The sequence below is a fragment of the Toxorhynchites rutilus genome, chromosome 3 (assembly GCF_029784135.1).
Source record: "Toxorhynchites rutilus septentrionalis strain SRP chromosome 3, ASM2978413v1, whole genome shotgun sequence".
Classification (NCBI taxonomy): domain Eukaryota; kingdom Metazoa; phylum Arthropoda; class Insecta; order Diptera; family Culicidae; genus Toxorhynchites; species Toxorhynchites rutilus.
The window spans coordinates 282501213-282517119 of NC_073746.1; the positions used below are offsets into that span (position 1 = coordinate 282501213).

Sequence of the window (15907 nt, forward strand, 5' to 3'; positions counted from 1 at the left end):
CCCCGTGTTTCAACTTGACCCGGTGTACCTTACCGATTTCACATCACCCTCAAAGACTTTAAAGAATTAAAACAAAGGCGAAAAACATTTTTAATTTCTTAGTTTCGAAAATGACAAGCCTGAATGCGGCTCGCTGAGGAAATGTTTTTAATTTATGACGAAACGCTTTTTTCCGATTTGAATGATTTTTCAGTATGGCATCGGTGAAGAAGATATTTTTTTTTCCACATGTCAATCGACCATTACGACTTAAGGCTAACTTTTAGCGTCCAGGAAATAGTACAGATGTAGAACAATCAGAACTACCGGCATCAGAATTTGAGCTACACATTATTTATGCTAGTACCATAGATAGATCTAATTCCAAAAAACTATTGAACCCAATCAATGGATTTGTAGCAGAATGTGGCTCGAAAACGCTGTCATAAAGACATTTGTTGATATTTTTTCTTTCAAAATTTTACTCTATTGAACTAAGTGTGTATAGAATCGCAGCAGGCATTGATTGTCAGGAGATGTTTATTTGTTTATGAGTGGCTTAGAATGCAAGGGGTGTAAGTGACTTGATCGATTTCTCTTCCTCAACTTTTTCTTTCATTAATAACTCAACTGCAAAAACGTTCCAATGTTAATTTGCTATAGAATCCGATAGATGAGGTTCTGACCAACCTTCCACATTGTCAAATACAGCTGGGAATGAGTTTGCAGCTAAGTTATGACCAAAAAAAAGAGTCGATGTAGAGAAATCGATCAAATCACTTACACCCCTTTCATTCTAAGCCCCTCTTATATCATGGCTACATCGCAGCAAGCGCGTTGTGAATCGATCCTATGTCCGCTTGGGAGTTATAAAAAATGGTTGAAATTTCCAAAATTAACGGTTTGACGTTTGACGGCCCGGAAACCCGGAAGTTGACGGAAAGAGTGCCCCAGAATTATGTAAAATCAAGAGCAAGTCGAAATCCCCAAAAAGTTGATTGTCTGGCAAGCAATCTGCAGCTGTAGACTGCAAAGCGAAACATCCGTTACTTCTGGGACTATGAAGCAGCGAATTTACCAGGAGGAGTGCCTACAGAAATGACCACTATTCTGGCCAGACTCGACAAGCTGCCGCTACTGAAATTCACCAAACAGTGGTGCAGCGAAATTGACATTACTGTGGTTTCCAAAAAGATGAGTTCGACCAATTCCTCAGAACTAACAGGTGGCAACTTAAATTTTGGAGACCCCTATGCTCAACAACAAACGAACTCAGAGAGAAATGAGAATGTATATCTTTCTCTCCCTTCTCTTTCTGCGGGTATTTTTTGTTTGTTTGTGCTTGCTCAGTTTTTTGCTCAAAAAGCCGTCGAAATAAGAAGCATTTCGTAAGCGTGTTGTACAGTTCTACGAACTGTGACAATTGAAATCCTAATGTCGCTTTTCCTCTATTATAGCGACCTTCAACACTTTTGGCTGGTTGTTCGTCACTATTACTTCCATTTTTGGAAGAATGTTGGTTGGTTAATGTCGCTTTTGGACGTACTTTCCTTTTTCGAAGACGCACTTTCCCGGAATCGATCGATACTATTCCATGGATAGTGTGTAATGCCGACTGAACTAATTCTAGATAGTGTAAAAGTGTACTGAACAAAAATGACATTTCCATATACGGTCTCATCAATTCTGCATTTTCGTTTGTTTGTTTGAACAGAGAGTGATGCTGTACATTGCCATTTCAGAGAGATATTTTTAAGCCATGGTTTAAGCTCTCAGCGAAAATCAAGATATGTATCAGAACGAATGTTTGAAGAAAATGTAGATGGACAAATCGTGTTTTGGCCGGATAAAGCGTCATCGCATTACGCCAAAAAGTTCAAATTTTGTTCCTGAATACCCATTCGATCCCATTTGTACCCGAAAACCTCAACCCGACAAATCAGTGTCGCTCTATCGAACATTTCTTCGGGATTTTGAGCTCCTTGGTGTACAAAAATAACTGGTGAGCTTCGAATTGCAAAGAGTTGATTTGTAGTTTCAAAAGCTTTACCGAACAGCCGATTACGGACCGTTTTCAAATGTTTACTAATTTTTCTTCAGCAATGGACAATGTATCTTTAATTTTAATCAATCAGATCTTCAAGTATATTTGTTTTTTTTTCACAGCTAGAAAGAAATTCTAAACTTTTAGTTGTCATCAGCTAAGTCCAATTAAGGTATACTGGTCAATTATGAAGCCCATGGCAGCCAAATAAGTGGGAACAGAGTTCGTGCAAAAGACGATGGACCATGTACGATGAAAAGTTCAACCAATGGCCTATGGCCTTCATTGATTGATCTTCAAATATGCCTTTTTCAAGGCTAGATGCAAATTAATTATGTAGTTCAAGCCTTTATAAAAGAAAATCATCAATCAGATGTGACAGATGGAAGCCGAAATAAAGAACTAAATTTTGAAAATTTACGTCGAATTTTGAAAACTTGCAAAATCGTAGAAGTTGATTAAAACAACCGTACGTAGTGTCCTCAAATATTTCCGTGTCTCTATCAAATGCTTCAAAGACCCTACATATAAGAACATACGATTGGCATCACCATTGGAAGGCATTAAGATCAATAAGAGCCATCCTAGGATTTACTGAAGGCGACACTGGCATGAAACACAATTTAAACAGAAGATTTTCACGCCAGTAAGCTACTGAATCGGACGCTGAAGCAGAGCTTAGGAACCTAAACACAAGTTCGGAAGTTGTACAGCAAGGTTTGAACGAGGTATTTAGGATGTTTACTTATGAACGTGCATGAAGGTGAATTTTGGACAGCTTCACGGGCGAAAGTTCTCAAAACCAGATATCCACAGCAAGTTCAACTTTGTTTTCGCTGATAAATTTTCTAAAAATCTCCTGATCTGGCAGAGATGTATAGATATATTTTATTGACACAGTGTGAGAGTATAATGAATGATGAACGATTTCCAGTGCTGATGAAAACAAATCAGGAAACCCTTCAATGAAGACGATCCAAACAGAAGAAGAATATGTCGTAGTTTGAAAATCGTTTAGTTTCCGAAACACGCCATATTTCACCCACAACTAAATAACATTATATTTAATTCAGGTCTCATACCTCATCGAGTGCATTTTTCACCACCCAATTTAGTATTCCAGTGTTGGGACAGGTGTCACATATTTATTTTCGCTGACCAAATTTGAATGAGCATTTGTTCGTGTCGAAGGGTGAAGAACCACGACCCAAACAGAGCGCGATTACACATTCGAATAGCATCACCAGTAATTAGTAGTAGACGGCCTTCTTCGCCCTATTGGTCCATATCGGAAGGCGCCATTTAATCAATGATTATCATTACTGTCAGTTGCGATGACAGACAGTGTGAACACTTGTTGCATGACCAAGCCCTCTGAAATGGGCGACGACACGAAGGGACTTCTCGTCAGGCTAGGCGTTAATTGGTGTTTATTGAAGTTGCGTCTGTCGTGTCGCCAACAATAACGTTATAAAAATATATACGGGAAATTGTGAGCGTGCGCTAAATCGGGGGAAAAAAGAACATCTGACTTGCTGTCTGTGAGCTGTCTAATGGACCCATCACAATCGTTATGACACATTGCAGGGCGCACATTCCATCACACCGTGCGTTTGAGACAAGGGCTACGAAATGGTATTGTTTTTTTCTATGCCAAACACGCTTCGGTCGTTAATTGAATGGGTTCCGCCCGGAGATTACGTAGTCTGCAGATATACATATATGATAGACGATCGTTGCCACTGGACAGCAAGTGAGCTTCTAAATAAATTTTATTATCTAGCTCTATTCATCAAAAGGCATATTTTGTTGTTGTTGTCTTAATCATATGGGAAGTACTGCCGCTGTTATTCATCATGTTCCACACTGTTCGGCGAGGTATGAATCATTTATCTTTTTGTCAGAAGGCAGGGAACTTTGGTACGTGATTTCTTTTACCGGTATCACTTAGTGGTAGCGAAGAACGGAAGGCAGAGAATGAATTATGGCATCGGTTCATGTACTCTATTACATTGCGATATTTACTATTGATGCTTCAGCCGAAGGCGTGCAGAAGGATTGTTTATGCAGATATTCAGCGGACGGTTCGTAGAGGCATCAAAGAACGGGAATTCAGGCTTTTGAAAAAAATATTGAGCGTACTTACACATGTCCCAGCTCATGCGCGATAGTGAACGCCGCCGATAATCCGTTGTCCTGTACGATCGCACACGAGGACCGTTTGCACATGGTTCCCAGCTCTGCCAGTCCAAGCGTATCGCATTTCATACGATGTCGACAGATTTGCTCCCGAGTCAGCAGCAGGGCTGTGTCATGGTGAAAGTTCGAAGCTTGTTTACTGCGACAGAAAGCTTGCAGCATCTCGGATGCGGAAACACCTGGAGAAAAATAAACACAAAAAAAAAAAACAAAAATGATACGTTTTGCTTAATAAAAAAAACCCTATGAGTAAGTTGGAATTCATTCGATTTGATTTATGTTCCGCCAGGACAACAATTCATTATGGTACTAATTCCTAAACAAATTTCGATCGGTTGATTTAACATATGCAATCGTATTTCTTGATTTATTATCACTCGGCAGCACCACCGTCCGATCACCGGCTTCATTACTAATTCATGTTTGTCGCGTATTTTCACGAGGCTATAAATTCACGCAGCCGGCCTGTAGCATGTTAGTTCTCAACCGCAGCATAGGTTTTGTTTTGGTTGAGGCGTTATTAAATCGGAGGCCTGAGTTGTGCCGAACATATTACGAATACAAAGATACCCTACAGCTGTCCGCACATTCCTATCGGCCGACAACGACTGTGGCTCTGAATGTCGATTTCATTTGCCAAGCGGCAATCGCAATTGTAACCAGAATATGTTTTCATGAACTGAGAGACTTTCCAAATCTTCTTTCCAAAAAAAAACACGGAAATTTGAATCTGTGTTGAATCACACTTAACGGGGATTAAAAATAGTTTTTACAAAAACGATCTCCAAAATCAATTTCCATAACTAATTTTTGCGACCGTTATCTGTTTTTCGGGGCATCGGAATTATGAGTTTTTGCTAGGACGAGTGCCGTTACCGTTCGGTTGTGATATTATATCATTAGCGCAGAATTTATGGGTTTCTAATGATAAAAAATATTGAAGAAGGACCTCGAAGCCCGTGCGATGCCAATTAAAAACTGAAACGAAGATATAAGGAAGAGGAACATTTGATAACGTTTTTGTTGTGTTGAGATGATCATTTCCATTTTTGAAAAATGACCAAATTTTATAGAAACCGATCATTATGGAACGGTGTTGGGTATACAGCATAGATCGGGGACAAACTGTGGTGACCCACATTGAAATTGCTGGAATCAAAACCTCGTTTTGTCTCTCGCAGCCAGCGCTGTCCATAATTTCAGCTATAATTGCACAACATTACATGTATTGAGCGAAACAGCACCATTGAAGCGGCTGATTTTCCACCTTTCCTCTAAACTGTGAAACATAACTCTACAGAGAATTAATTGAGAATCAAGTTTTGTAAGTATGGATAGATCTAATTTTTGCCTATATTTGTTTTCTCAATTTAATTGCAGAAATCCAGAAGCTAGATTTGGATAACATACCGTTGCTGAAGCCATCCCGACTGACAATACCGCTGGAGCTAATTTTTGTAGCAACTGAAATAGAACAAATAGAGAAAGAGAGAACAAAAGTGTTGAATACTTTTTCCATCACTTCCTATTTTCTTTCTGTTTTCCTATTCTGTTTGACGATTGCCCCATATTTCTCAATTTGACGGAATTGAGGGCAGTCGGATGGATTGATGACCTTTTCGAAGAAACATGTTGTCTCGATACCATTGTAGTACATCTCCGCTGTAGTGGCAGCTTGCCAAATCAGCCCAGAACATTACAGGTCCACTGTGAGCTTTGATGTACGTAAAACTACGTTTTTTTCTCAGGAACTAATGCTTGTACATTTCGGAATCCATGGTCTTGTTTGTCTAGAAAATCTGGGTTTGTTGTCCGCAAAACCTTGCCAGATTATAAGCTTTTTTTATGAATTTGTCGCCCGAATGGCCAATGGCGTTATAGAACTTTTGTCCGGGAAGCTGCACGTAATCCATCATCACTTACGTTTCGTCGTTCATGAGGATGTATCCCTCGTACGTCGTAAGAACCTCATTGTACAATTTCCGGGCACAACTTTTGGCCACTAGACTCTGCTTCGGTGTCCTGTTTGGTTGCTTACTGACCCGAAAAGATCGAAGTATTTCTTGAAGACGAATCCTTCTGACGGTCTTTTGACCGGCATGGAATTTCTCGGCGATATCCTAATCCGACTCTTCGGTTCGCGGTTTCCATCAAGTATAACTTATTTGAAACAAAATGAATCGCGACGAACTTTTCAGCACTGAAAGAGGAACTACAAACTACAAACTACAAACAAACTGCTATCAAATATTCCAGATCCCCAAGCGCCCCTATTTGCTTTTGCAGCTTGCTTAGATTTTGGGATCGACAGAGGTGTGTTTCCTAAGCCAAGATGATAAAGTACATGTTGTAATTAATGCATCTCGAATATCGCGTTAATCTACCGGATTATGATTTTGCCATCGTTGTTAAACATAAGCTAGGGGACCTTGGTCATACTGAAGCAGTTCAATACAGTGGTTCAATGTACGATGCAGTTCGTTTAGGAAGGCAGTGTTCTTCGAACACATTTTCTCATAGGCTCGATTTAAAAAGGGTGAGTGAGCTGCCTGAATTCGAGATTATTTAGTATCAAGGAATAATCAAGCCAGTAATCATAAATTATGCGAATGGAGAACAAGATGAGAACCCACGTCGCACAGTGCGGCGTCCCATAGACAAAAGTCAAAAAATTCACTTTTATATTCACCCAAACTAAGTAGGCGGTGTGTTTTATACATGTTTCAGGCATGCTGTCAGTCGATCTCAGTAGCCTTGTAAGCCCACCCAATTTGTCAGAACAAGCATGTGCAGTCAAGAAGTGTCTTCTAAGCACGTGGCAAATTAATTTTCAGTGATTCATCACAGTTTTACATTGAGTTTTCGTTTACGTTCGATATCTTTTAAAGTGAAACCCCATATGGCGACGGTAGCAACACGTAAGTATAATCCGTTTCCTTAACTATTATTGGGACATGCCGCAATCACTGTGAAAATAAACGCTTCTTTGTTAAGGTAGTTTTGTTCCTTAAGAAAAAAAGGACTAAAATTTCAAATCCTTCGGCAAAAAAGTTCCGTTCCAAAAATTTTCAAATTTTCAGTCATTATACCCTTGATATTCTGCAAGTGATTCTTGTTGCTCAAGTCTGCTCTTCTGACCACAGTTTACGTTTTTTAGATGATATTTCTACAATCAAGAATAAGCAAATTTTCGAACAATGGCTCTCAGTTGACCCCTCCCAAAGAAAAGATCGTTTGTTCACCTTTTTGTTGAGTTTTTATGATACGGATGATTTCTCTAAAGAATTTAAAGAAGAGCTTTTGAAGATTTGCAAAGTTTATTGCTACAAAATTAACCAGAGATGACTGGTGATGACTGACTGGTTGTCAAAACCAATTAAGCTTCCGGCATATCAGAAAGGTAAAACTAAAGACGATTTGCAGTCTGTTCCTCAAATTGGTAAAGGGAGACCTCAGAAATCGTTTAACGAATGTTCGAAAAAGACAAAAAGGCGACGTGTTGAAGATCTTGTTAACAACAATGCAACTGAAGAGCTTGCATTCGCTGCTAATGTATCAAACTGTTCGAGTGGAAATCAGGAGAAAACGCTGACGGCGTCACAAGCACTGGCTCAAATAATGCTATCATCTGGATGAATCCTCGGCCAAGTTCAACATCGTACTGTAGACCGCTTAAATTTGTGTTCATGAAGGAAGACTCACAAGCTATTCTTGGGATTCAGTCAGATATGGAGAAGAAAATTAAAGCGTTACAGATTTTCATCATCAACAACGATAGTGCTCAGATCGGTGTAAGTTTTGAATTCCATCTTACTATGATAGATGGAAAGGTGGCAAATGTGCTTTCCGGGAATAAAGCTTCTGCAAAATGCTTAACTTGTAGATCTTTTCCAAAAGAGATGAATACATCGAAGGCTGTTGAGACAGTACCAAATACCGAAACTTACAAGCTAGGCCTGTCACCACTGCATTGTAAGATAAAATGTTTTGAATGCGTAATTCACATCGGTTACAGGTTAGCATTCTAGAATGTTTAATAGTGTATAAATAATAACTATCATTCATTTCAACAAATTGCCATTCAAAACCTGGCAAGTGAAAACTGCTGAACAGCAAGCAAGAGTACGAAAGCAGGAAGCGAGAAATTCAAGAGGCGTTCATGTCAAGGATGGGTCTAGTCATCGACAAGCCGAAATGGGGGTATGGTTCGAGCAATGACGGCAACCCTGCACGAAATTTTTTCTCGGATCCACAAACCAGCTCGGAGATAACAGGGGTACGTGTGGAGCTGATAACGAATTTTGCTACAATTCTCCGTATAATATCGTAAATTGAAATGTCCAAATACCAGAAACTATTGTCGGATACAAGAGATCTCTACATAAGCCTGTGCGGATGGTTTTTTATGCCTGTAACTATGCATAAGTTATTGGTACACAGTTCAGATATTATGGAAGCATTTGATCTGCCTATTGGACAGTTATCGGAAGAGGCTTTAGAAGCTACACACAGGCTGATCAGGGAGAACAGGTTGAAGCATACAAGGAAAGCATCAAGAATTTACAGTAATAAGGACTTGATGAACTATATGCTGCTTTCTTCTGACCCATCCATAGCAGGGAAGAGAAAAACAATAGCGAATAATCATCACACGGATGTCAATGATATTTCTTCTTTTTTTGCTGATACAGTAGAAATACAGTTGAATTTGATTCTGTTTGGAACTGAATAATTTACAAAATAATCGAAATATGTAAGAAAAGAAATAAGACATAAGCTTTCTCATCACACTATTTAAAAGACGTGTACTTATTCATAAACTAACAAATATTACAAAATAGAGAAAATTACCTTTAAGTAAAATTCCAAAATAATAAATAAATAATAAATAGTGTAGAGTTTCTCCTGCTATGCAATACATGTATGGAATGTAAAAATTAATTGTGACCCTAGAATAGAAAACTTTGCCATCGGATGAAAAATAAAAGATTATAGGCCTGTCTTTTATGCAAACAATGCAAACAAAATCGTATAAAGCATTAATCTTTTATGCAAAAAGTAAGAATATATAAATTAAACATTGCCCTAGAGTAAAATGTATTTAATTGTTAAAAATGAAGCATTTGCAACTTAGACGAAAAAATGTATAAAAAAAAATTAAAAATCACCACGGTGGCGTTTAGGTCACTGTGTCGTCGGATGAGATATAAAAGATTGTGTGTTATTAGCCTTTTATCTAAACAGGAGAAGCATTCCAGAGAACAATTTAATTTGATGTCACTATTAATATACTATACACTATTAATTTGGCGCTTAAGACACTTTTGTGATTACGTATAATACATAAATCTTTATTGCAAATAATAGATTGCATCATAACTAACACTTTTTCCATTATACCTATCCGAAAAAATGACTATAAGGGTTGTTTTGATTTTTGTCCCGCATCCCCATATAATCAACGCACTGTGCGTCGTGAAGGCGATCTGGTGTAGTGGTAACATCCATACCTCTCACGTTAAAGATCACGAGTTCAATTCTCACTCCCGACAGTCTTCCGAAAATGGAAGTAAAAGTGACGAACCTGCCAGAAAGTGTTGAAAGTCACTACACGGTGGCGCATAAGTCACCCAACCGATTCGCACAAAAAAAAAATCGTATAAAAAGAATGTCTCACGATACAAAATCATTATTCTCGAATAAAAAACGATACAAAGTCGACAACTGAACCGCTTAGGAACCAACACGCTCGATAGTTACAGCGCGATCGTTTTTTTTTCCTTCAGAGAGCGTTGCGTGGCTTATGCACCACCCTGTATAATACAGAAAAAAAGAACCCTCGTTTTAAGAAGATCATAGATATTCTCAATTTATCATTTTAACCCTTTCCCGTGCAACATCGAGTCTCACTCGTGGTGTACTTGCATAACATAGCGCGCTAGAACGCTCAGCAGAGTAGTGAAACCACTTGATGTGTGACGTATTAAATAATACGGGAAAGGGTTAATCAATTGAATATTGATACAATATTCGTTGCTACAAATGCTCCAGGACGCAGTGCTTTCAACCGAATTGAACGTCGGATGGCTACTCTTTCCCGGGAGTTGGCAGGTTCAATATTTCTTCATAATCATGTGGACTCTCACTTGGATGAAAAACTAAAAACAAGGGACTCGGAACAGGAAACAAAACATTTTGAGCATGGGGAATCGTTAGGTGATGTGTGTGGAATGACCTAGCGATTGATGGATATCGCGTCAAAGCAGAACAGATTGAGTTCGCAAACTCCCAAATCGATGAAGCGGAATTAGTACGATAATAAACCGAGTGGTTTGCTCGTTACGTAAGGACATCTCAGTACTTTTTGCAAGTAGTGATTTGTAACGACATGAACTGCTGCATTGAACCAATGAGTAGTTACTTTTGTGTAAATTAACATCAATTTTTACCGGACCATGTTCCTCTCTGCTGAACGCCAGATGGTTTGAAAGCACTAATAACAATAGATGTGAGCATTAATTTTCCGTCTCTGTTTATTAGAAACTTGTCGAAAGTTCTTCCGAAGTCACTACCTGCATACATGGAACATCCGTATGAACATTTGATTCCGACCTGGGCATATGTCAGATTTTTCGTGTTGATATTTTCGTTACTTAAAAAAAATATAATGAACATTTTCCAAACGACTTCCACTTTTACTTATGTTACATAGGCGGGGGAGGGGGTCAAAATCGCATTTTTAGCGTTACTTAATTTGTGTACCACGCCATATAACAAAAAAAAAAAACAATTGATAAGACATTATAAAGACTAGTGAATGAAAAGGCTTGTGGCATAATATGGAAGTCAGATGAAGATGTACCGTTCTGAATAATATTTCGGACAGCTTCATATTTCGAACACTCTGTAATAATAACTTGAAATGCTTAATGCCCTGATGATATAACTATCAAATTAATATCACAAATGATTCTTTAGAGTAACCATTTAGTTAAGGGTTAAGGTTTATACTAAGCATTTCAAGTTATTATTACAGAGTGTCCGTAATATGATTCAGAACGGTATTTATGTTCTATATTTATCCGCAAGCAAACTCCAACCAGAAGATTTAAATTTATGTCCGTTACTTGTAAGTGAAACTCAAGAGTTGTACTTTGATATCTTTTTCTTCCGATTTTGCTAACCCTTTTATTTCTCCCTCTCCCAACATATGTGCATAACGCCCTCGTAATTGCTCCGATCCGCGCATAAAATTAAGACATAAACAAAAATGATCCACCAACTGATTAAAACGGTGTTGCTGATAACTCTTCCATTTCCACATTTAAGATGTAACTTATCGCAATTGCTTCGCAAATATTCAGCTTTTTTAATATATGCAACTGTTTTAGGTTTTTTTCAGCATCGATCACTACAGTTGTTTCACGTGATAAATAGGCAGACAGATAAAGAAACAGAAAAGCTTCAATCCAACTCGGCGGCAGCTTCCAGCAGCAAGGGTTCAGGTTTAGATAAATCAGAAACGTGGACCTGCACATTTGTTGCGACAGCAGCGCATTCACTGAGTGGTGGTGGTGGAATTTCCTCGTAGTGTTGCAGTCTTGCCCAGTGGGACCTCAGTTAAGATTGCAATCATTTTTACGGTAGTCGGGTAGCAATAAAATTTCAATTATTCTAAATGATTGAGAGTAGACCGAGTAGGACGGAATTCCAATACGATAGCGGTGAGAGATTTCTATTTCGGTGATGTACTGCAGCAAGTCACGTGTACAAACTTGGCGAGAAACTTTCATTGCGAACGCTTTATGGCTTTAGTATTTCCCGATACTCGGTTCATGTACTATTGCAACATCAACCATCAACCAATTTTCCATAATGCATCACTCCTGCGCACAGCACGATACCGTCGGGCGGCGCGTGACAATCACAATAAACATAAATATCACAAATTTACCCCGAGATAACAATAAATAATTGAGAAAGAAAAGCGCTATTCTAGCCGATCGTCTTACCCTTGCTGCCGTTCCGATCCAGTGTACTGTGAGCGGCCAAATCCTGGTGGAGGTACAAAATATGCACCACTGCTATCTTAATTGAATTTCCAATGCTGGCGTCGGCGTAAATGCTGGAAACCTGTTGCAAATAAAGGACAACGAGAAGCAGAGGAGAATTATTAGTTCACTCGGGTGGGAATAAATAACCTATTGGGAAAGTCTAAGCGTGGCCCAGGGCTTTTGAAATTTATGGTACAATCGATCGACAGATTGCGATAGCTGGGAAAAAAGGTACCCTAACGGTCCAGCTTGACCGCCGCTGCCACCGTGTTGCCATCTGAGTGTGGCTCGAGATCTTTGCCTCGCGAGATGAATTATGACGGGCGAATGCAGGATCAAGGGAGAGTGTAGCACCTTAAACGCGCGACGGACCGAACGGAGAGACCTGTGAGGTGGTAGCGTTTCAATTGGATCAAGATTATTTTACACGCTGAAGTAGCAGCGATTAATCAGCGAAAAGCAGTGCCTTGGCGAACCTGTAGCAAGTGCTTCTGAAGAGCCCTAAAGTCGAGTCAACTAAGGTAATTGCGTGGATAATTGAATTTTCCTGTTTTGTTTTCCAGCTACCACTTGAGGTGCTTGAAGTACTTCTACGATTTGTTTTTGTTTTGCTCATGCCCGTGGGAGCACTGCAGTGAACGTGCTTGTTGAACACACTCATCTGCGTGAAAATTGATTGATTGCGATCGGTTGGATTTTGCGCGAAGCTTGACGGATGCAAAGTGGACCCGCTTGAGAGTTATGCTGTTTTTGGTTTGCAACACGATCGACGGTGGAGGCGGCATATATTAGTTGTGTTCAGCTAGACCTGATTGAACGTACGTTGGGCAAAGCAGATCATTTGATTTTTTATGTGCTTAAATAGCTATGTTCGTTTTCTACGAGTGAGAACGTTTGGTTAGTTTTCTTTTCGTTGAGAACAAGAAAATTGTTGGGACATATATTTTTAGTTGTCTAAAATAGTCCTTGCATTTAGAAATAACACTTACGATTGACATCAGCGTCAGGACATAGGACTTCAGTGTGTCTCCGTGATATTCTTGCATCTTCTTGTCCACTGCAACCAGCACCTCAATCGTGTACTCGTTGTTCGTGATGTGGGCTGTACTTCGTTTCACCCGGCTCTGTGCTCGCTCATTGGTGGGTACAAGGCTTCTACTGGTCACTCCAACACTTTCAATATAACTATCATTCACTGCAAAAAAAGAAACGAAAAAAACGTTGTATCGTCGACCATTGCTAATCGATTATGAAGCTATTTGGGAAAGGGCATGTATTTTCCTCCGGTATGATCACAACCGCTTACGAAACGACCGCCCTGTGTCATCTCAAATTTCAATGTCCGATGGGTTGCGTCGACGCCCTGTAGTATGAGAACACGGCTGACGCAACCCGTGGATGCTGAAATATTATGCTAATCAAATTAACGATACCCTAATATCCCACTCCCTTGTTGGTGTTGCTGTTGAATTTGTTTGTGCCCGTACCTGGCCACCAGCTGGCTGTTTAACATAAATAGTAGACACTTGGTCTAGCTCGATCGTCGTGGCTCGAGGACTAGAGCACGGGCCAGGTTCAACCTGTTGTTCGCTCTGTCTTCGTCATCGTCGCCACGATCACAGGGGACGACCGCTGGGTCGGCCCCCCTGGCACTCGCAATGATTGATGACAACAGGCCAGCTTGTTTTTAGTGAGGTGAGTGGAGTTTCTCGAATTGCGCGAATTCCAATGAAGTTGGAATATTTGTATGTTTTTGCTGCTGATTGTTTTATTATTTCCCCTCTCTCTCTCTCTTTATCTTTCTCTCTATTTCTTTGGAATGTGTGAAAAATGTATTTTACATTAGCACTTAGTGTTGCACACAAATTGATTCTAGATGGTGTCAACGGGAATGTACCAATAAATTTATCTAGCTGGCATGACATGGTGCTGAACATATTTAAACTGCATTGAGAATGCTATCCTATGGTAGCTAGTGACGAATTGCAGTCATGTGAACATCTATAAACTGTGAAATGTTTGGTCGAAAACAGGCTAGCATCTCATGGTCATATTAAACTTCATATCTTGAGACTCAGATTATAGTGTTTTTCGTTTCATTGGAACTATCAATAAGTTCTCACTGTTTCACAATACATGACATTACGTGGATTACGTGTTTGTAATTCAAGATGTTAGCGTATCTAAAAATACTCTTCTACGTATACCATTAATGAATTCAATCATAACTCTCTCACTTAAACTTCCTGTATAATACGAGGGTCACTATTTATATTTCGGGAATAGGAACAAAAACAAATAGTTAAGCTGCGAATATATTTTTATTGTTTTTCAATTTTCATTTTTGTTGTTTTGCATGCGCTTGAACCAATTTTCAAAGCATTTATTCCATTTATTTTTTTGAGCGATTGTCAAATTATGTGGGATCCAACGTGAACATAATTTTCGCACAACTAAGTGTTCATGTAAAATCGCATATATGCTGGTGGAACTAATGCTTAGGGATGCCTCAATCTCACAATAGGTTACATGACGATCTTGCTTAATCATTTCGTGCACAGCATCGATGTTTTCTGGCACTACAGTCGATTTTGGACGACCTTCACGAAACTCGTCGGACAGCGAGCTACGACCACGATTGAATTTCACTATACCAGCGATACACAGTGGTTTTTGATGGAGCTTCATCGCCAAAAGTCAAATTAAGTTGATTGACGCACTCTTGTTGTGATAATCCACGTCGAAAGTCGTAAAAAATCATCGCACGAAAATGTTCACGATTCAGTTCAATTTTTTTGCCGAGACCAAACTTTCAACTAAATATAAAATAAACAAATAGCGTCCGTATGACAAAATGTTCTGAGTACGTATATCGTCAAAAATGTCAAACTTTACCGTCAGATGGACTCACATGACATCAGTGTTGCCAATTCCCGAAATATAAATAGTGACCCTCGTATAAGGTGTAATAAAATTAAATTCTTTTTTTTTCCAATAGGCGGAGTTAGTAGTATGGCCGCCAACAAAAATATAATATGTTATATTTTACAGTTTTACTTCAAGAAAGGCAAGAACGCAAGCCACGCGTTTGAAAACTAGTATAGTGTTAATGGTTCTGATACTGTAGTAAATAAAGTGCACTCGTGGCCGAGTGGTTAACGTGTCACATTATCATGCCGGGTGTTCGAGTTCGATTCCCGTTCTGGCCGGGGGATTTTTCGTCAGGGAAATTTCCTTCGACTTGCACTGTGGTCACGCGTTTTCTATAGCTTTGCCCCTTCGGAATATATTCAAGGCGTGTTAATTGGCTTAAGAAATCTAAACTAAGTATTAATAAATGACGCTAGTTAATACATAGGTTGAGACGGCAAATGTTCCAAAGGGAACGTTAACGCCATTCAATATGCTGTAGTAAATAATTACGCACAGCTTTCGATAATTTTGATGACAAAGATGCACCACACGTTGTTTATTTGGTTTTTCTGAAGTAGCCAAGTGGCCAAGTCAGGATCGACGGTCAGGAAGGTTTTGATGTTGGTATTTACCAGCGTGCTATAGAAGAGTAGCAAAAAAAAAACACTTAGCATAAATGGAATTTATTCCTCAGGTTCGCTTTTTTTAAAAACAACCT

At 39.2% G+C, this 15907-nt stretch overlaps 1 protein-coding gene across 7 annotated transcripts in view; it reads right to left on the minus strand.

Moving 5' to 3' along the window:
* LOC129776108 (A disintegrin and metalloproteinase with thrombospondin motifs 20) overlaps nt 1–15907 on the minus strand; it is a 536521-nt gene that overhangs the window by 56728 nt on the left and 463886 nt on the right. For all 7 annotated transcript variants that reach the window (XM_055781520.1, XM_055781521.1, XM_055781517.1 and 4 more), the window contains 3 exons: nt 13266–13471; nt 12235–12355; nt 4170–4401 (listed from right to left, as the gene is read on the minus strand). In XM_055781520.1, coding sequence (XP_055637495.1) covers nt 4170–4401; nt 12235–12355; nt 13266–13471 — 559 coding nt within the window. The remainder of the gene's footprint in view (nt 1–4169; nt 4402–12234; nt 12356–13265; nt 13472–15907) is intronic.